Below are 22118 nucleotides of genomic sequence, written 5' to 3' on the forward strand. Positions count from 1 at the left end.
CAAGTTGTGTATTCTATTTTACGTTTTGTGTTACTGTCTCTTATACTTTGACAGTACTCCCCTTGGACTGCCAGGGCAAGTACAGTGCCTAGAGAATCCTTGTTTTTCTTGAATTGGCAGGTAGAATTTATTTAGTAAGAATGTAATAATTTTTTTTGTTGAATTTGATATTAATAGAAGTATAGTTGATTTGTATAAACGTTGTATAATACTTTTAAAAAACATTGTTCAAGGTTTCTTCTAATGATGGGCTTGGTTATTTGAACTTTAACTGAGAACTAAAAATGCTGGACAAAGTGAATTTTAAAAATATTTCAGAAGTAACAAAGAAATGACACTATGGATTAGCCAAACCATAGATTGGAAAACCCAATGAGGGGTGCCTGGCTGACTCAGTCAGTAGTGCATGAGACTCTTATTCTCAGGGTCTAGAGTTCAAGCCCCATGTTGGACATGGATCCTACTTAAGAAAAAAAAAAAAAAAAAAGAAAAAGAAAAAAACCTGCCGAATCTCAAGCAAGATAAATAAAATAAAACCCATATTTCAGCCTATCATAGTGAAACTAAAGAAAACCAATAGACACTAGCCTAGAAGATTCTAGATTCATATTAAAGGAAGGCTGTGGCCAAGTAAACATTTTAAATAACTGAAATTTTGACTGATAACACTATACTGTTGCCTAAAACTACTTGCCAGGGCTCTGATATAGATCTGTAATTGTACAGAACTATTTCATCAGAGCCTTAGTGATTTTCCTGAACATATAATGAGGGGACAGTGAGGATACTGACAGATCTCCAGGGACTTCCCTTAAATCATACAGCATTGAAATATTCATTTAAAATAACATTTTCCTGTACAAATTTAACAGTAAAGGGTGAGCATCTCTTCTGATTTGACAGTCCTTAGCATGCAGCTCACCAAAGTGAATAATTTCTTGTCTCCTTTTATAATATGAAAGGGCAAATCTTTGTGAATTTCTAGGGGTTTCCTGAGAAATTTGAAAGATAGTTTTAGTGTAAAAGACATTTTGAAAATTTTACCTTATTTTTTATATTAAGGACCTGATTTGGGGAAGGAAAAAGTAAGGTGTCAGAGGAGATTTTGACAATTGATTTAGATAGGATCATGAGTATTGAGAAACATATTTGGAAAACGTGGTTTACCTATTTAATCAAAATGACAATACAACATTTAAAATTAAACATAGACGGTATCATGAACCTTATTTTTTTCATTAAGTGGGAAAACTTTGTTTTCTTGAATAATCAAGTTAACAATAAAGCCAGCATAACATACAGGAAGTTCCTACCGCAGATAAACGAGTGTACATGACTGTGGCAGTGGATATGGTCGTCACAGAGGTGGTGGAGCCTGTGCGCTTTCTTCTGGAGACGGTTGTCCGCGTGTACCCTGCGAACGAGCGATTCTGGTATTTCAGCAGGAAGACTTTCACAGAGACTTTCTTCATGAGGTTGAAACAGGTAGGACCTTTTGTTCTTTGCCTATAATAACCTATATGTATTTTTCCTATTCTTTTTTAACACCAAGATAATTTCTTAAGTAGTGATAAAAAGTGATAAAAGTTTTTCAAGTAATGAAGTGATATACTCAACCAGTAGAATATTTGAAAAATCTACATCTAGGTTATGTAAATTAAAAAAAAACCCAGCTCGTGCAATAGTTTCGTACTTTTTCACTAGAAACTTATACTGTGTATCTGTGACGTATCCACATGCTTAATAGAAATACTGATTTATATATATAAAACATTCTTTTATATATAATTATTTAGAACCAAAAAGACAGGGCCCAGAAATAGCATATCTTTATAAAGTTACAATGAAAAAAATTTCCAAGTAATACCTGGGATTAATTGTCATAGTTATTTCTACCAAATTATTATATGAATACATGGTGTGACCTCTCAGTAAGATCATAAAATTATTTTGATACAAAATTAATGAAAGTGGAGTTTCTATGACATCCCTAAATTAGGCAATGTTAGTAGGTAAAATACATGATTTTTGTTTTGTAGTGAAGGAAGAAGGTAACAGTGAAAAATAATTCGAATTCTAGTAGTGTCTATTTTGTGAAATGAGGGTAAAATGCTCTATTTGAATAATGGAAATCCGTTATATACTACTTAGTACTGCCATTTCCCAAATTTAATAATGCTTGCTGCTTCATAGATTGTAGTATGTGAAATGTAATGTGATAAAAGCAAGTATCAGCACAGTGAACAAATAAAGAAGCCGCTTACTCATTTTCATATAAAAAAAAAAACTTGTCATTGCTCAGTTAGGCCTCATATAATACATACTCTGAAATTACTTTTTTGTCTTTCATGAAATTTTATTAGAGTGGTGATTTGACACAACTTTTATTACTATTTGGATTATTTCCTTTTTTTGTAGCATATTCAAATCAAGATTATATGAACAGTATTCAAAATTTTTAGCCTCCTGAGTATCTTTTCATATTTTAGTATGGAATATTTTCCTCCCTCCCTGCCTTCTTTTCTTTGCTTTTAGCTTAATTGTTTTAACTATCAAAGAATTCACTTGTCATTTTGAGCTGAAGGATTATTCAGAGTTGTGTAAGAGCAAATAAAGGCTCTATATAGAAAGTGGTTATCATTCTTCCCAGTGACCATTAATAAATTATGATGTGTATTCTTCCTCCTTGAGACCTGATAAAAGTTGGCTTCTTCCCATATCTGTCTCTCTGTATATCTTCCCATATCTATCTATGTATCTTCCCATATCTATAGATCTATATCTGTATCTACGTGCGTGCGCACATCTAGGTTATGTAAGTTAAATCTACACAAACAAGAGTACTAAGATTTATATACTTATATACATTTCAAGAGTATATGTATTAGATTTTTATAATTAAATGTATTTTCATATTTTAAAAACTACTGATGTTGAGTTGAGTAGCAAGTAATAAAACATTAAAAATACTGCACAAGGTCATTTCATGTTGAATTAAGATTAAATCAGATTTACTTGTATTCAGCTCTACTAAATGTGAGACTGATTTAATTTTTATGTTTATTTTTATTGTGAACAATTTTATGCCACAATATTAGAAAATGTAGATGAAATGGACAAAATCCTCAAAAATACAGTTTATCAAAATGATGGACATGGGAATAAATAGAAAATCTGAATTGCCATATGTATAAAATATGTTGAATATGCAATTAAAATATTTCCCACAAAGTGAACTCTGTCTGAATGCCTCCAAACACCTACACACTTATGAAATACACAAACACACAGACACAGAGACGTGTGAACATACACGCACACATACATGCATATACCAAGCTACACAGGCTTCCCCTGAGAATAGAGAAGGAAGGAATACTCCCTAAACACATTTTATCAGGCCAGAAAACAAATTGACATGAAAACCTGACAAAGAAACTACAAAATGGAAAAAACCACAGTAATCTCTTTCACATGAACTCAGATGTAGATTCCTAAACAAAATATTTGCAAACAAGATTCAGCAATTTATAAAATGGATAATTATATATCATGACCACGCAGGTATGGTTTTTTAAAAGTTTTTATTTAAATTCCTGCTAGTTAACATACAGTGCAATATTAGTTTCAGGTGTACAGCGTAGTGATTCAACACTTGGCGTACATCAGGAACTCATTACAGGTGCACTGTGAGGCTGATTAGAATGAATATCAAATGTGAAGGAGATGGTTTCTAACTTCAGTGGTATAATCTTGTTCAAGAAAAAGTGTGGAAAGCTATGGAGACTGAAGACGTACCTGCCCTGAGCAGAAATAATGAGAAGGAGAAAATGGAAATCTAGAGAAGTTAAATGAATTATTAAAATTTATATGGATAATTATTGCAAGAGCTGAGACTATAACTCCTTACTGGGAGTCACACTATGCTGCTGTAAGGCTAAACTAGTTTCTTTCAGTATTTCAGAGACGGGTTGGTTTGTGGCTATTGATAATAATTTGGAGATGTTAATCTAGACTAGACAACATTGGTAGAAAGAAGGAATTAGGTGAGCATTTAACGCAGGTCCAGGTTACCTTAGAAACTCTGCTTCCAGGCCAATAAAGGATTCTGGGAGGACTGGATTTGCTGAATAACCCCAGAACTAGTCCTCTACTCAAACAGGATTAGATCAGATTCCTGGGGGATGATAAACCAGATGGGATTCCCTATACCCAAATTAAACGTCATTTTTCTGCTCTCAAATACAGCAGGAGTTTATCTGTAGGCTAAGGGATGTATGGAAAGTATGACTTAGACTAGTGTTCATTCAGGATCAAATGGCATTTTCACTTCATTTTCCACTCACAGGTGTGAAGAGAGCATGGAGGAAGGGGACTGAATCTAGGGGCTGTGGGAAAATTTCCCAGACACAGCCCTTCGACCTGAGGCCTGACAGGAGTAGAATTCAATTAAAGTAGGGAAGAGTGTCTGCAAATGCCCAGAGAGCTGGAAAGACTAGGGAACACAGAAGAGGGGGACAGCAGTAGGTGATGATGAGAAGAAGCTAGGTCCCTATCACATGAGGCTTCGTAGTCCATGGTAAGAGTTTTTTCTAAATCAGCTTTGTTGAGGTATAATTAGCACACAGTACAGTATACCCATTTTAGTTGTGTATTTTGATGAGTTGGACAGATTTATACACTTGAATAACCACCATTAAAATTAAGATAGACAACATTTCTATCACTCTGAAAAGTTCCATTGTGCCATCCCAGCCGTTCCTCCCCAGGCTCAGCCTCAGACAAGCAGTAATCTTCTTTCTGTCATTAGACATTAGAATTGTCTTTTCTACAGTGTCATGTAACTGAAATAGTATGGTTTGTACTCTTGTGTAAGGCTTCTTTCATAGAACAGTGTTTTTGAGATTCATCCATGTTGTGTAACTCATTCCTTTTTATTGTGACACGATAGACCTTCCTAAGGATATACCACAAGTTGGTTAGCTGTTGCTCTCTTGGGAATTTGAGTTGTTTCCAGTTTTTGGCTAGTATGGTTAAAGCTGCTATGTACATGTCTTTGTGTGGACATAGGTTTTCATTTATCATGGATAGATAACTAGAAGTGGAATTGCTGTGTCATATGGTAAGTGTATACTTCATAAGAAACAGCCAAACTTTTCTGAAGTGCTTGCTCACTTTATTTCACTCTGGCAATGTATGTGTATTCCAATTTCTCCTCATCCTTGCCAACACTTAGTATTATTAGTCTTTTAAATTTTTGCTGTTCTTATGGATGTGTAGATGTGACTCATTTCCGTGTTAATTTGCATTTCACATAATGATTTTGAGCTTCTTGTGCTTATTGTTCATTTATGTATTTTCGTTATAAAATATTCAGATTTTTTGCCCATATTTTGTTTGTCTTATTGAGTTGTAAGAGTTCTTTATATATTCTGAATATGTCTTTTGTCAGATACACTTATTCCAAATATTCCCTCCCCCAACAGTGGCTTGCCTTTTTACTTAACAATGAGTTTTGAAGAGCTGAAGTTTTTAATTTTGATGGCTGTATTTATCAATATTTTATTGTTTGTGCGTTTTGTGTCACATCTAGGAAATCTCTGCCTTAAGGTTGTGAAGATGCTCTCTCTTACATTTTCTTCTAGAGTTTTATAGTTTTAAGCCTATGATCCATTTTGAGTTAATTTTTATGTATGGCACGAAGTAAAGCTTGAGGTCCTCTTCCCACATCTTTCTCACGTGGATATCCAGTTCTATTATCATTTGTTGAGAAGACTGTCTTTTATCTACTGAATTAGCTGTTAACCTTTGCCCCAAATTAATTGACCATTGATTTGTAGGTCTGTTTCCTGGACTCTGTATCCTGTTCCATTGATCTTCAGGTCTGTTTTTGTACGAATACCACACAGTCTTGACCACTGTAACTTTTTAGTAAATTTTAAAGTCTGGTGTTGTAAGATTTCTGATGTTTTTCCAAGTTGTTTTGTCTCTTTCACATTTTGTGCATTTTCATCTGAATTTTAGCTTTAGTTTGTCAGTTTGTAGAAAAGTGTCTGCCCTGATTTTGATTAGAATTGCCTTATATCTGTATATCACTTTGGAAAGACTTGGTATCTTAACAATATCCAGCCTTTTCCATATATGAAAAGCCCACAGCTAATATCATCCTTAATGGGGAAAAAGTGAGAGTCTTTAAGGTCAGGAACAAGACAAAAATGTCCACTCTCACCAGTTTTATTCAACATAGTATTGGAAGTCATAGCCACAGCAATCATACAATAAAAAGAAAGAAAAGGCATCCAAATCAGTAAGGAAGAAGTAAAATTTTCACTATTTGCTGATGACATGATACTCTACATAGAAAACCTTCAAGACTCCACCAAAAAACTGCTAAAACTGATAAATGAATTTGGTAAAGTCACAGGATACAAAATCAACGTACAGAAATCTCTAGCATTTCCGTACACCAATAATGAAACAGCAGAAAGAGAAATTAAGAAAACTATCCCATTTACAAATTGCACCAAAAATAATGTTACCTAGGAATAAACCTAACGAAAGAGGTGAAAGACCTATACTCTGCAAACTGTAAACCACTGATGAAAGAAATTGAAGATGACACAAAGAAAAGGGAAGACATTCCATACTCAGGGATTGGAAGAACAAAGATTGTTAAAATGTTTGTACTATCCAAAGCAGTCTATATATTTAACACAATCCCTATCAAAGTACCACCAGCATTTTTCACAGAACTAGAACAAACAATCCTAAAATTTGTATGGAATCACAGAAGACCTTAAGTAGGCAAATCAGTCTTGAAAAAGAAAAGCATAGCTGTAGGCATCAAGTTCTAGACTTCAAGTTACATTACAAAACTGTGGTGATCAAGATAGTATAGTACTGGCACAAAAACAGAAACATAGATCACTGGAACAGAATAGAGAACCCAGAAATGGACCCACATTTGCAGGTCAGTTAATCTTTGACAAAGCAGAAAGAATATCCAATGGGAAAAAGACAATCTTTTCAGCAAATGATGCTGGGAAAATGGACAGCAACGTGTGAAAGAATGAAACTGGAGCACTTCCTCACACCATACAGAAAAATAAATAAAAAATGGATTAAATACCTTAATGTGAGACCTGAAACCATACAAAATCCTAGAGAGAACACAGGCAGTAATGTCTCTGACATCGGCTATAGCCGCTTTTTTCTAGCTAGGTCCCTGAGGCAAGGGAAGCAAAAGCAAAAATGAACTATTGGGACTGCATCAAAATAAAAAGCTTCTTCACAGTGAAGGAAACAATCAATGAAACTAAAAGGCAGCCTGTGGAATGAAAGAAGATATTTGCAAAGACATGTCTTCTAAAGGATTAGTATCCAAAATATATGAAGAACTGATATAACTCACCCCCAGAAAACAAATAATCCAATTAAAAAATGTGCAGAAGACATGAACATTTTTCCAAAGAAGACATACAGATGGTCAACATACACATAAAAGATGCTCATCATCATTTATCATCAATGAAATGCAAATCCATACTACAATGAATACCACCTCACACCTGTCAGAATGGCTAAAATCAACAACACAAGAAACGAGTGTTGACAAAGACGTGAAGAAGAAGGAACCCTGTTACACTGTTGGTGGGAATCCAGACTTTGCAGCCACTGTGGAAAACAGTGTTGAGGTTCTTCAAAAAGTTAGAACTACCCTATGATCCAGCAATCGCACTACTGGGTATTTACCCAAAGAATACAAAAACACTAATTCAAGGGGATACGTGCACCCGTATGTTTTTAGCAGAATTATTTGCAATAGCCAAGATATGGAAGCAGCCCAAGTATCCATCAGTTAAGGAGTGGATAAAGAAGAGGTGGTATGTATACAATGGAATATTATTCAGCCATAAAATAGAATGAAATCTTGCCATTTGCAACAACATGGATGAAGCTAGAGAGTGTAATGCTAAGTGAAATAAGTCCAGGACAAATACCATGTGATTTCACTTATATGTGGAATTTAAGAAGCCTAACAAATGAACAAAGAGAAAAGAGAGAGACAAATGAGAAACAGACTCTTAACTCTAGAGAGCAAACTGATGGTTTCCATAGGGAAGGTGGGTGAGGGGATGGATGAAATATGTGTTGGGGATTAAGGAATGCGGTTGTCATGTTGAGAACCAGGTGATTAAAAATAAAAACTTAAAAAAAAAAACCAGTATCAAGCCTTCCAGTCAGTGGACATGGCATATCACAAGCTATATAGCTTTTCTTTAATTCCTCTCAGCAGTGTTATGTCACTTTTAGTATATGGGTTTTATTCATATTTTGTTACATTTATCTCCAAGTATTTTAATATTTTTATGTGACTAAAAGGTGTATTTTGTAAAATTTAAATTTTTGATTGTTCATTGCTAGAATATGAACATTGCTTTTTGTATATTGACCTTATTTCCTGCAACCTTGCTAAGTTCATTTATTAGTTTTTATAAATTCCAGAGTGTTTTTTGTATGCACAATAATGTCATCAATGTATAAAGACAGTTTATATCTTCCTTCCCAATCTGAGCGCTTTAATTTCGTTTTCTTGCCTTGCTGAGTGTTTTTTCCCCCATGAACAGTGGGTTTTATGAAATATTTTTTGTGTGCATATATTGAAGTGGTTCCTTTTTTTCCACCATTATTGTGCTGAATGACACGAATTTTTTGAATGTTAAGCTAACTTTGCATTCTTTGGGATAAGCCCCACTTATCCTAATACCATGTGGTACTCTTTTAATATATTCTTCTTGATAATTTTCTTTTTATATATAAGCTAGATTTGAATTAGTAATATTTTGTTAGTGATTTTTATGTCTATTTTCATGAGGAATATTGGTCTGTAGTTTTTTTTGTAATGTCTCGATCAGGTTTTGGTATTAATGTAATGTTCTCAGAAAATGAGTTGGAATTTGTATTTTCTATTTGCTTGAAGAATTTAAGATTATACTGTTTTTTTCTTAAATGTTAGATAGAATTCACCAGTGAAACCATATGGGCCTATAATTTACTTTGTGGGAAGGCTTTTAGTTATCAGTTTAATTTCTTTGGTAGATACTGTGTTATTCTGTTTATTATGGTTTTTGTTTCTTCTTGAGTTGGTGATTTATATCTTTCAAGAAATTTTCAGTTTAATCAAGGATATTTATTGCTTAAAATATTGTCTTATTTTCTTTTTAATGTCATTAGGATTTGTAGGATCTGCTTTTATTTCTGGTAGTGGTAATTTATATATTCTCTCTTCTTTTTTAAATTAGCCTAGCTGGAGGTTTATTAATTTTATTGACATTCTTCCTTAAAAAATCAGATTTTGATTTGTTGTTTCTCTGTTGTTTCTCTGTTTTCTGTTGATTCCTTTTGTTTTCTTTGTCGTTTCTTTTTTTTCCCCCCTCCTGCTTTGGATTTAACTTGTTTTTCTTTTTCTAGTTTCTTCATGTGAAGATTAGATCACTGATTAAAAAATTTTTCTGATGCCTTTTCATTTTTCAGGTTATAACTTTACCTGTAACTACTGCGTTAGCTGCACTCATAAGACTTGATATTTTGTGTGTTCATTTGATTTGAAATATTTTCCACATCTTGTATTGCTTTTGTTATGTATAGGGGGTTTAGAAGTGTATTGCTTAATTTCCAAATATTTGTGACTTTTCCAGGTATCTTTCTGCCACTGATTTCTAATTTTGTTTCATTTTAATCAGAGAACATAGTCTGTGTCATTGGAATCCTTTTAAGTTGTTTAAACTTACTTTATGAATTAGTATATGGTCCATCTTGGTAAATGTTCCAAGAGTACTTATAAGGAATGTGTATTCTGCAGTTGTTGAGTATTCTATAAATGTCACTTATGTTAAGTACTATGAAAGGGGTTTTCTGTCAAGTCTACTCAGTTCTCCATACATTCAATGAGATTTCTCCATTCTTGTTGGAAGTAACAACAACTTCCGTGACTATTACTATAAGCAGTAGTGGTGATAGCAACTATATTACTACGTGCAGTATGCTGTTCTAAGCATTTTAAAAGGATTAACATATGTAACCTCAGTACAACCATTGAGGTGTAGGTGCCATTATTATTGTCATTTTTCAGATAAGCATTTAGGCACAGGAAGGTTATTAGTTGGTAGATAAGGAATTATACCTAAGAAGTTTGGCCCTAAAACTGATCCTCGTGAAATGTTTCTGAGAAAGGGAAAATACGCTACTCATAACACTAAAATTGGTTTTTTTTTTTTCTGTGAAAACTTTTCTGTATGAGTTCCAGTCATTTTTGTTATATTTCATTTCAACTTGTCTTCTTTACTTGCATCCTCTTTGACTGTTGACATCACTAATTGCATTAGTATTATATGTGAAGAGCTTATAAATAAGAGCTAAGGACTTGTAACATTTGAAACATGGGCAGTGCAATTTACCCCTCTAAGAAAATAGGCTCTTAGCTGCTGAAATGAAGTGATGTTTGTTGCTGATCTGGGAAGAGCACACTGCTTATATGGACTCATTTGGAAACTGCCTGCCTAAAAGATGCCTGCTCCAAAAGCCTTTCTAATACTAATGAACATCTGGTGTTTTATATTTGATGCTATTCCTCTGCTTTAAAGCTTTGCTACCTGTTAAAATGCCAGTATTCCCAGGAAATAGACCTCAATAACTTTTACCAGTCATATTTTCCTCATTATTAATGAGTTTAATAAGACTCTTCCCTTAGGCTAGATTTTATTAGAAGACGAGATTAGGAAGTCAAGAGGACATTTCTCCGCGATGTGTGAAGTGTTAGTAAATTGAGGAGAGAGGGCCAAAGGCCTGTATAGCTTATTTTATAGTTTTTCTGAGATGCCAGGACTCATTTTAGAAATGATTTTTAGGGCACCTGGGTGGCTCAGTCGTTAAGGGTCCTGGGATCGAGCCCCATATCAGGCTCCCTGCTCAGCTGGAAGCCTGCTTCTCCCTCTCCCACTCCCCCTGCTGGTGTTCCCTCTCTCTCTGTGTCTCTTTCTGTCCAATAAATAAATAAAATCTTAAAAAAATGATTTTCAGTGCTTAGTTTAGTTTATTAAACATTTATTTAGTGCTGCAATGTAATAGGCATTATGCTAGATGTTGGGGATACATGAATGGATAACATATGTTCTCTGTCTTTAAGGAGTAAGAATGTGGTGGTAAGAATATTATACCACTAGGTAATACATGCAACTCTAGAAGTATATGCAAAGTGTAGGAGTCATGTTCACCAATCACACGTTGGACTGAACTTAGTCTTCCTGGGGTTGTATCTCAGCTTACCATTTCCTAGATGTTTAACCTTAGGCAAGTTACTCCTTATCTCTGAAATGTGGAGGTTTTTTTTATACCACCTCATAGAGTTGTTAAAAGAAAACTCTGTTTTCCTTTATTATGATTCACAACACATCACTTCTAACAACAGATGGGTGGGTGTTTTCCCATATCAGTAAGTCGTCCAACTCTGTGGATACCAACTGACTGTCCTAAAATTCAGTTATGACACTACCCGGAGTTAGCACAGACCCCAAAGGTTAAGGGCTCAGTCTCCCTACCCCCAATTTCAGACACCAGTTTTAAGTCCAGTTTGACATATTGGCTTTTGACTAAGTGGCTGTAAATTGGAGGTTCCCATAACCCCCCTCCTCAGATTTGATAATTTGCTAGAATGGCTTACAGAACTCAAGAAAAACAGGTTACTTACATTATTATTTTATTATAAAAGAATACAACTCAGGAACAGCCGAATGGAAGAGAGGCCTAGGGCAAGGGATGGGGAAAGGGCTGTGGACTGTGGAGCTTCCATGCCCTCTCCAGGCACTCCACCATTCCAGCACCTCCATGTGTTCACCAATCCAGAAGCTTTTTGAATCCCTTTATTTGTGGATTTTTATGGAGGCTCTGTTATATAGGCATGATTGATTAAATCATTGACCATTAGTGATTAATTCACTGATCAGCCCTTTTCTCCCCCTTGGAGGTTGGGGAGTGGGTTTGAAAGTTGGGACCCTCTAATTACACTGTTGATCACATCCAGCCCTTTCCTCCCCCTGGTCTGTAGGGGCTTTCCAAAAGTCACCTCATTAATATAAAGTCCAGTGTGGTTGAAAGGGGTGTGTTAGGAAAAGATACTCCTTTTACCTTTATTGCGCTGGAGCTATTACAGAAAATGGGGACAAAAACCAAATATTTAAAGAAATTTTTTAATTAGTTTCACAGGTAGAATTTAATGATTCATCAGTTGCATATAACACCTAGTGCTCATTATATCAAGTGCCCTCCTTAATGCCCATCACCCAGTTATCCCTTGCCCCACACACCTCCCCTCCAGCAACTCTCAGTTTGTTTTCTAGGGTTCAGCATCTCTTATGGTTCGCCTCCCTCTCAGTTTTCATCTTATTTTTCCTTTCCTTCCCCTATGTTCATCTGTTTTGTTTCTTGAATTCCACATATGAGTGAAATCATATGCTATTTGTCTTTCTCTGACTGACTTATTTCACTTAGTATAATACCCTCTATTTCCATCCATGTCATTGCAAATGGCAAGATTTCATTCTTTTTCATGGCTGAGTAATTTTCCATTTTACATATACCCCCCCCCCCCATTTTCTTTATCCATCCTTTGATGGACATCTGGGCTCTTTCCATATGACAAAACCCAAATATTATGACAAAAGATGTTTCTTTCACCTTTATAGCCATGAATCATTCTTAGGAGCCAGTATGAAGACCAGAAATATATGTCTTATTATATCACAATATCATAATTGTTGTGATGAATAAATAAGAATTCATGTATAGCCCTTTGGAACAGTGCTTGTCATCTGACAAATAATAAATATTAGCTATTGTTATTATTAATGCTAATTGATTACTTGCTTCTATCTAGTCTGTATTCTCTTTGGGCAGAGTCCTTTCAGCCAAAAGTAAGTGAATAAGTCAATCCATAAATGAGTAACTGTGGTAAGAAAGATCAGGCTTTTGGCTATAACAAAGCAGAGAAGGGCATTTCATTCAGAGAAAATAGTTGAGTAAATTCATAAAACTGATGCAAGGTGGTATGCTCAAGATATTTAGAAAAATTAGATAATGTGGAAGCATCAATGGACATGGCGGATAATTACTCTAAATAGGTAGTCATTATCATGCTTAGGTATTTGGAGACTTTCCTCAGGTTGGGAGGATTTTAAAAGCTGTGAATGACACTAGATTTGTAATTGAGGAAGGTCACTCTGACAACAGTGAAAAGGATGTTGATACCGGAGGCAGTAGATATGAAGTGAGTAGACTAGGATGGCCTAAATGTAGGCAGTGGCAGTGGGGATTGTAGAATAGAGGAACTAGAGAGGCATTAATAAAGACACTAAGATTCGGTGTTTGGTTTGATGTGAAGTTGAGGGAAAATAAGGAGGCTAGGATTACTTTATTTTTTTTTTAAAGATTTTATTTATTTATTTATTGAGAGAAAGAGAGCAGGTGAGCGTGTATGTGAGTTGGGGAAGGGAGAGAGGATCTCAAGGAGACTCCATGCTGAGCTTGGAGCCCCATGCAGGGCTCAATCCTGACCTGAGCCAAAATCAAGAAGAGTTGGATGCTTAACGGACTGAGCCACCTGGGTGCCCCAGGCTAGGATTACTTCTAAGTGACTGGGTGGTTGTTGATCCTCTTGATGAAGATAGAGTTCCAAGGAAAAAAGTTATAAGACTCTTGAGGAAAGCCGGTGTAGTTTCAGATATGCTGGCTGAATTTAATGTTCCTGTGGGGCTCCCAGGTTAGGAGTCAGTTGGATATTTGTATTCTAACCTTGGGAAGTAAAGATTCTAAAAGTGGTTAATACTTGGGAATTGTGAATAGGAGTAGATGAAATCACCCAGATCCCAAGTGTTGAATGAGGAGTGGAGCGCTTGGGAAATAGATATTTGAAAGACTGGTAGAAGAGGATTGACCCAAGTAAATCTAGAAGGATAAGCACAGATAGAGGGATGAAATCACAAGAGCATGAGGCCAAGAAAGGCAAGGAAGGAAATCGTTTCCAGGAGGAGAGAATGCCTGCAGCATCAGTTCTGCAAGGAGGTTAACCAGGAAGCTGATGGGCAAATGAGAGACAGTGATCTAAGGGGGACCCGGGTGGCTCAGTCGGTTATAAGTATTTTCCTTTGGCTCAGGTCATGATCCCAGGGTCTTGGGATCAAGCCCCATGTCAGGCTTCTGCTCAGTGGGAAGCCTGCTTCTCCCTCTCTCTCTGCCTGCTGCGTGTTCTCTCTCTCTGTCAAATATATAAAATCTTTTAAAAAAAAGAGACAGTGATTTTAGACCCTTTCAGAGAAGTAGTGGGGCGGAAGTCTGACTGCAGTTGACTGAGGGTTGAATGGGAGGCAAAAATGTCATCACAGCCCTTGTGCAACTGGGGACAAAAGAGATGCTGGGTATACATCCAAAGTATTAGGATCCATTTTACTTTATTTTATACAGTTGACCCTTGAACAGTGTGGGAGTTAAGGGTGCTTACCTCTCATGCAATGAAATTCCATGTTTAACTTTTGGCTCCCTCAAAACTTAATTATTAGCAGCCTACTGTCGACGGGAAGCCTTACTGATGGCAAGATTTCATTCTTTTCGATGGCTGAGTAATATTCCATTATAGATATATCTCTCATCTTCTTTATCCCAGTACACCAAGCTCTTGACCTGAGCTGAAGTCAGACAGTTAACCCACTGAGCCACCCAGGTGCCCCTAAAATTAGAGTTTTGAGAAAATTCAATCTGTTTTTCCTGGGTTTGGAAGCTACCCCTAGTGATATTGCTGAATGAGCACCACATCAAAATACAGGGTGCTGAACCCTTATTACTGCCAACATTTAGAAGAAAGACATCATAGATAAATTTCAAAGCAAACTAGTTTCTTTTGTCAGAAATGGTATAGTTAAGCATTATGTACAAGCTTGCAACTAGTAGATAAAAAAGTCCTGGAGATCTAATGCACAGCATACTGATTATAATCACCAATACTCTACTACAGACTTCAAAGTTGCTAAGAGACTGGATCTTTTGTTCTTGCCACAAAAAAGAAATGATAACTATGTGACAAGATAGAGTTGTTAGCTAATGTTGCAATGATAATCATGTTGCAGTATATAAATTTATCAAATCAACACATTATATACCTTACACAACATTATGTGTCAGTTATATTTCAGTTAAAAGGGAAATTATGCATCACCTGATCATCTTCCTCTTCTCCTCCTCCTCCTCCTCCTCCTCCTCCTCCTCCTCCTCCTCCTCCTTCTTCTTCTTTCTTCTTCTTCTTTCTTCTTCTTCTTCTTTCTTCTTCTTCTTTCTTCTTTCTTCTTCTTTCTTCTTTCTTCTTTCTTCTTCTTCTTCTTGTTCTTCTTCTTCTTTCTTCTTTCTTCTTTCTTCTTTCTTCTTTCTTCTTTCTTCTTTCTTCTTTCTTCTTTCTTCTTCTTCTTCTTCAACATATGGAAGGACTTCCAAAACAGCAGAAAGCAAAATTAGAATTTTGGAACATTCTGTTGCTTCAGAGTCTATGTGCTTATCATGTTAATTCAAAATGATTTTTTAAATGACAGTTTTAAAATACCCCAAAATAGAACTTATATTGGAGATACTCATAACTTGTTAAAAAAAATTAAGCAGAGTAAAATTTGAAGATCTAATTGGCTTTATTGTAATCTATGCATTTAATGTAATCCCTATATCTAAATGCCACCAGCATTTTTCACAGAACTAGAACCAACAATCCTAAAATTTGTATGGAACCACCAAGGACCCGAAATAGCTGAAGCAGTCTTAAAAAAGAAAGGCAAAGCTGGAGGCATCACAATTCCAAATTTCAAGTTATATTGCAAAGCTGTAGTCGTTAAGACAGTGTGGTACTGGCACAAAAACAGACACACATAGATCAGTGGAACATAATAGAGAACTCAGAATCGGACGCACAACTGTGTGGTCAATTAATCTTCAACAAAGTGGCCTGTGAGTGAAGAATAACTCTTATCTAAAGATTTGTGTTCTTTTAGTACATTGAAAATTTAACAGATAAAAACAAAAGGCTTATTACTATCTGGAGGGTAATGTGATAGGCTACTTAGATGTGATGGGAAGTAGCAATGTAATTGATAATTTAACAATAAAATTTTGCTCATTTCATAGATGCACTGTCTTTAGGTCCGGATAATATACCTGTATTTAAGACTGTGGTATGACTCTTAAAATTACTTGTTCATCATTTTGAAATGAAATTATTTCCTATGAACAGAGGTAACTGCTTTTGTTTCCGATAATGCCATGTAACAGTCTTCTTAGCTGTGTTGCTTTTCATAAAAATGTTTTCTACTTTGTGCTGGTGCCAAAACGTAGTAAAAATTGGTAACAGTTATTCTAGGTATAAAAAAGGGAACACATATAGAGATAAGAGCTTGGAAAGTGCAACATTTACTTCAGTGAACTCAATGATCTTTTATTTCATAATTAGGCATCTATGAGGAGAGAGAGTTTCAGGGGGAAGAACAGGAGCAGATTTGATGATTAGATGAAGTTATTGTAAAACAGAATTCAGTTCGCCAGGGGTCAATTGAGTCAGCACAGTGAAAACATGTAGGGGTGGTTCTTGAATTCTTGCTTATTTTGGGGATGTGTGTGATAAACTAGAAAGAACAGTTTGAGGCAAGTATAGATAAAAAACAATGTTAGGAAGAAAGAAATGCTTATATAATACTCATTTTAAAGGTAATCTTAAGAAATGTTATTTACATTAGATTAGTTTAGGAAATCCAGAACATTTTGAGGCCAGCACAGCATATTTTAACGCAGGTTGACATTTCTTGAGATAGGAAGCATATGTTGTAGGATTAGTAAGGTTTAAATAATTTAAATGAGTTATATTAACATATCTGATTACCATGATGAACAGATTTTCTGAAAACATGTTGGTGCTTATATGGAGATATAAAGAGTCTAATAATAATAAAAAATTAAGTAGTATTTAGTTATTGGAGCATCTGGCCTAAAAGGACATACTGAATTTTACATTTGATTGAAAAGGAGTCACTTAGTACTATATAGATATGTAGTGTGTATCATGTATTTTGAACTTAATACATGTTTGAATTTGTATATGAAGTAAGTATGTCAGATGAGGCTTGTTCTCAATAGATAATTTAAAAAATCCTGTTAGATGTCCTTTTATCTCTATAAGCCTTGGTTTCCTAATTATAAAATAAGAATGTAGGTTAATACTATTACTGAAGGTTTTTCCTTCTCTAAAGTTCTGTGACATTTGAATTAGTGAGCTACAGAAAAGGATTTTACCACAAATAATTCCATGACTGTTATAGTTAATTCAGAGTTAATTTGTGATATCTGTGGTAGTGGTCACAGTGAGGATAAGATATTTAAAATATAATCCTTATTCCCAAAGGACCTCTCTGTGTCACCTTCTATTAATAAGGAAATGTATAAAAATCACCATTTTACAAAGAAGGATATAATAAATACTGAATGAAAATAATATATAGAATGCTTTGGGATTTAGCAAAGGGAGGGACCACAGCAGTATAATGACACAAAGTGGTGCTTAAAAGAAGTCCCTTTGAGGAAATAACTTGAGTCATTTTTTATGAGCATAGCAGAAATTGAGAGCAGAATATATTTTAGCCTATAAGATAATGCTTGTTGTTAAATAAAATTCAGGGCAGTAGATTTAAAGATCTAATTAACTTTATTAAATGATTCATTAGTTGGGCAGCATTCCATCTAGCAAGTAGAGGGGAGCTTCACTGTTAAATAAGAGAAAGATTTTAATTTTTTTAAGATTTATTTAGTTTAGAGAGAGCATGTGGGGGCAGAAGGAGAGGGAGCGAGAGAATCTCAAGCAGACTCCACATTGAGCACGGAGCCTGATTGACCCATGAGATCATGACCTGAGCTGAAATGAGTTGGATGCTCAACCGACTGAGCCACCCAGGCGCCTCGAGAAACATTTTAATTCTTAAAAAAATGTATTAAAGGTTTTTTTTTTTTTTCTAGAAAACTTTCTAAAAGCAGGGAGAGGACATTAAAAAAAAAAAAAAGGAGAAAGGCATTTATTAGCAATGAATGCATTATTTAGGCAAGGTTGCCCAAGTAAGGGAAGGAGAAGAGGCCTATCAGTAAATTTCCTAGTATTAACCAGGAAATTCCATGTTGATTGGTTGAAGCTTACATTCCTAGGGATTTGAAACTAGTTAAATCTTGGTTTGGAGATTGGCCTAAGTGATGCCATATAGGACCTGTGGTTTCTTTTTAACAATTACCTCCTTTTGATCAGACTCTCAGTTTAACAGAAACGTGATCAGAATTGAAGTCCTTAGCGCCACTCTGTGACCGACCTCAAGTTCTAGCAGTTTTTGTTATTCCTTTGTGTGGTATCTGTAGGTCATGACATTTTTGTTTCACCTCTGGGATATTCACAGGTCATGGATTCAGGTTTATGTTTATTTTCTTTGTTCCTTAGATGTTCTAGTCTTAGGGAGATCATTTGCTTGGTGGTTAGCGGCTGCGAGCTTGCATTTAAAGCTTTTGAGAGAATACAATGCACCAGGGAGATTATTATGATTACTGTAAGTAGAATAATTCCCAGTATATGGAGTGCACTATAGAGCCATGATCCCCAAGACCCAAACCAATCAAAGTCAAATAAGTCAAGGACCCCGTGGAAGGAGTCACCTTTTTAAGCCAAGTGGCTTGTTCTTGTATGATTGCATTTCCGCTTCCCCCAAAGTGTTAATCCAAGCATAGCGGGGGTCGTTGGATGCTGCACAGACACCTCCTTGTTCAGCTGAAAGACAATCAAGAGCTATTCTATTGAGGACAACTTTGGCTAGGGAGTCTGAAGATCTTTGTTGGGCTGCTATTGCTTTAGCAACAGATTTTGCAGTAATTTTAAGAATTAAGGAGAAATTTTTGATCATAGCCTCATTTACATTTATCCCTAAACAGGGAAATAGGGACCTGCCAAAAGGAGTGAATCCTGAATGGAGATAGCCTCCTAGTAGGTTTTTTTAAACTCAGTAATGTGAATTTAGGGAAGTCGACCAATGAGATGTCTTCTTTTGCTTGTGAAAAGTTAGAAGCACAGTTAGATTTCCTCCTAGTCTGAAATAGAAGAGATTCCCCCCACCCTGCCCCGGGCCCCCCACCCTTAGCAGTGGCCTGGGAGATACAGATGAGGGTGCCATCCTTCTAGGTCAGTGCCAGAGTAAAGGAAAGAGAAAGAAGGAGTTTCTCCTTTTTATGTTAAAGTATGAATTCTTGGTCTGCCATTTTGGGTGGAAGCAGTCTACCTTGATGTCAGCTGCTTCTCTTCCTTGTCACTTTGTTTCAGAAGTTTCTACATCTCTTAGTCCTTTGAGTTAGCATCCGGGAAGGCTTCTTTAACCTGTAGGTGATAGGCTTGAGCATAAAACATTAGAGACTTAACAGTCGTTGTCATACTAGCATGAGACAACAAGGGATGAGAAAGATTGTATAGTGATAGAATTTTGAAAAGTTTGCCAGGTTTTTGTTAAGTCTTCTATGATTTGTCCAGTGAAATGGGTGCCTTGATCACTGGAGAGAGTGCCACAATCTATCTTCTTTTTTTTTTTTTATAAGATTTTATTTATTTATTTGAGAGAGACCAAGAGTGAGAGAGATCACAGAGGGAGAGGGAGAAGCAGACTGCCTGCTGAGCAGAGAGCCTGAGGCGGGACTCGATCCCAGCACCCGAGATCATGAGCTGAGCCAAAGGCAGACACTTAACCAGCTGAGCCACCCAGGCACCCCATATGTGCCACAATCTTACAGATGTAACCTAGAGAAGGCTTAGCATTATTTAACAGTATTTCCCATGTAATTTGTATGTTAAATATGCCTAATAAACTAGTTTAATAAATCTTTTGGAATATTCCAGGTCAAAAAGATTTCTTTTTCTTCTTCTTCTTTTTTTTTTAAAGAGTTTCATTTTGGAAATTTTGTCAAAAATATCAAAAAAGGTTTTAAACACTTATCTAAATAGGATCACAGGTCATTATAAAACTTGATATTTAAAAGGTAAAGAAACATATATCAAAAGCAGACCAAAGTCCAATAAAATTTTGTCTTTTTAAAAAATATTTATTTAGTTGAGAGAGTGCGCCCATGCCTGCATGCGAGTGGGGCAAGGGGCAGAAGGAGAGGGAGAAGGAGAGAAGTAGACTTATTATTTTTTTAGATTTTATGTATTTATTTTAGAGTGAGAGAAAGCACATGTGAGTGGGGGGAGGGGCAGAGGGAGACAGAGAAGGAGAGAAGCGGACTCCATCTTGAGCGTGGAGCCCAATGTGGCGTGGGATCTCAGGACCCTGAGCTCATAACCTGAGCCAAAATCAAGAGGCAGATGCTCAACTGATTGAGCCACCCATGCCCGTAAATTTTTTTTAACCTTTTTTCCCCCCATAAACCTACAGTTTTTTTCTAAATTCTTATTTTGTTCTGTTTTTAAAAAATCAACCTCATTTTAGGACAAAATAACTGTTTTTCTCCTTAACAAAAATGTATCTGTATTTCTTATGCCTCCCCCCTTCCCCGTTTTTAACTGAAAACATCTCACTTTCCTTGTATATGGTGATGTTTTTCTTATTATTTTTAGTAGTTTTAAATTACATATAGTAATTAGAATTTTTAACTCTTGCAAACCTTAATTTCTAGTGAAAACTATTAAGTAAGCAGTTGTGAATGTTCTGTCATATCAGCATTTTTAAAACTTGCAAATTTATGAATACATTTTAAAATTTCTAGAGGCATGTGCCTTTTTAAAAATGTAGCATTAACATATCCAAATGTCTTTAGTTTCTCTGTAAGAAGCAGCCGAAAGTAGATAAACTTATGTTTAGTAGTTAATGTTTCAGTATTTTGTCTTACTTGGAAATGATCTAGATATTTAATAAATTTAACTTAACTCATTATTTAACTTAGCAAAACTTTTTTAGGTTTTAAGTGGCCAAAAAGATTTGGGGAAACTATTATTGAGGTGGAAGAATTTCCTGTGTCCTTCAAGGTCCTTTTAGTTGGACTAAGAATCAGGTTGACAGGAGAAAATAAAATTCTCTCTTCCTCTCTCCCTCCCTCCCTCCCTTCTTACTTTCCTCCCTTCCTTCTATTTTTTTTTTTTTTAAGTTTTGGTATAGTTAACATATGGTATTATATTAGTTTCAGGTGTACAATACAGTGATTCAACAATTCTGTACATTACTCAGTGCTTATTATAACTATACTCTTAATCCCTTTCACCTGTTTCACCCGTTCTCTACCCACTTCCCCTCTGGTAACTATCTTTCTCTGTAGTTAAGAATCTGTTTTTTGGCTTGTTTTTGTTCTTTGTCCATTTGTTTTGTTTCTTCACTTCCACATATGAGTGAAATCATATGGTATTTTTTAGATTCTGCATGAGTGAAATCATGTGGTTTTGTTTCTTTAATTCCATATATGTGTGAAATCATATGGTATTTCTCTGACTGACTTACTTCACTTAGCATTATATTATAACTTCCAGATCCATCCATGTTGTTGCCAATGGCAAGATTTCAATCATTTTTATGGCTAAGCAATATTTCATTGTATATGCATACCACGTCTTCGTTATCCATTCATCTATCCATGGATATTTGGGCTTCTTCCATATGTTGGCTCTTGCAAATAATGCTGTAATAAACATGTGCTTATATCTTTCCAAATTAGTGTTTTGGTATTCAGTGGGAAATAGCTGGTAGTGGAATTACTGGATCATGGTAATCCTATTTTTAATTTTTTGAGGAACTTCCGTACTGTTTTCCACAGTGGCTGTACCATTTTGCATTCTTGCCAGAATGTACAAGGGTTCTGTTTCTCCTCATCCTCACCAACACTTGTTATTTCTTGTGCATTTGATTTTAGCCATTCTGACAAGTGTGAAGTGATATGTCGTCGTGGCTTTGATTTGCATTTCCCTGGTTTTAAGTGATGATGAGCATCTCACGTGTCTGTTGGCCATCTGGATGTCTTCTTTGGAGAAATGTCTGTTC

At 35.6% G+C, this 22118-nt stretch overlaps 1 protein-coding gene across 3 annotated transcripts in view; it reads left to right on the forward strand.

Moving 5' to 3' along the window:
- The window catches only part of RABGAP1L (RAB GTPase activating protein 1 like), a 713371-nt gene that overhangs the window by 127562 nt on the left and 563691 nt on the right, over positions 1-22118 (forward strand). For all 3 annotated transcript variants that reach the window (XR_005836374.1, XM_040636233.1, XM_008696595.2), the window contains one exon: positions 1319-1485. Coding sequence is in view for 2 of the 3 variants with exons in the window: in XM_040636233.1 (XP_040492167.1) it covers positions 1319-1485 (167 nt within the window). In the remaining variant the exon portion in view is untranslated. The remainder of the gene's footprint in view (positions 1-1318; positions 1486-22118) is intronic.

This window comes from Ursus maritimus, unplaced genomic scaffold, assembly GCF_017311325.1.
Source record: "Ursus maritimus isolate PB19 unplaced genomic scaffold, ASM1731132v1 scaffold_2, whole genome shotgun sequence".
NCBI lineage: Eukaryota > Metazoa > Chordata > Mammalia > Carnivora > Ursidae > Ursus > Ursus maritimus.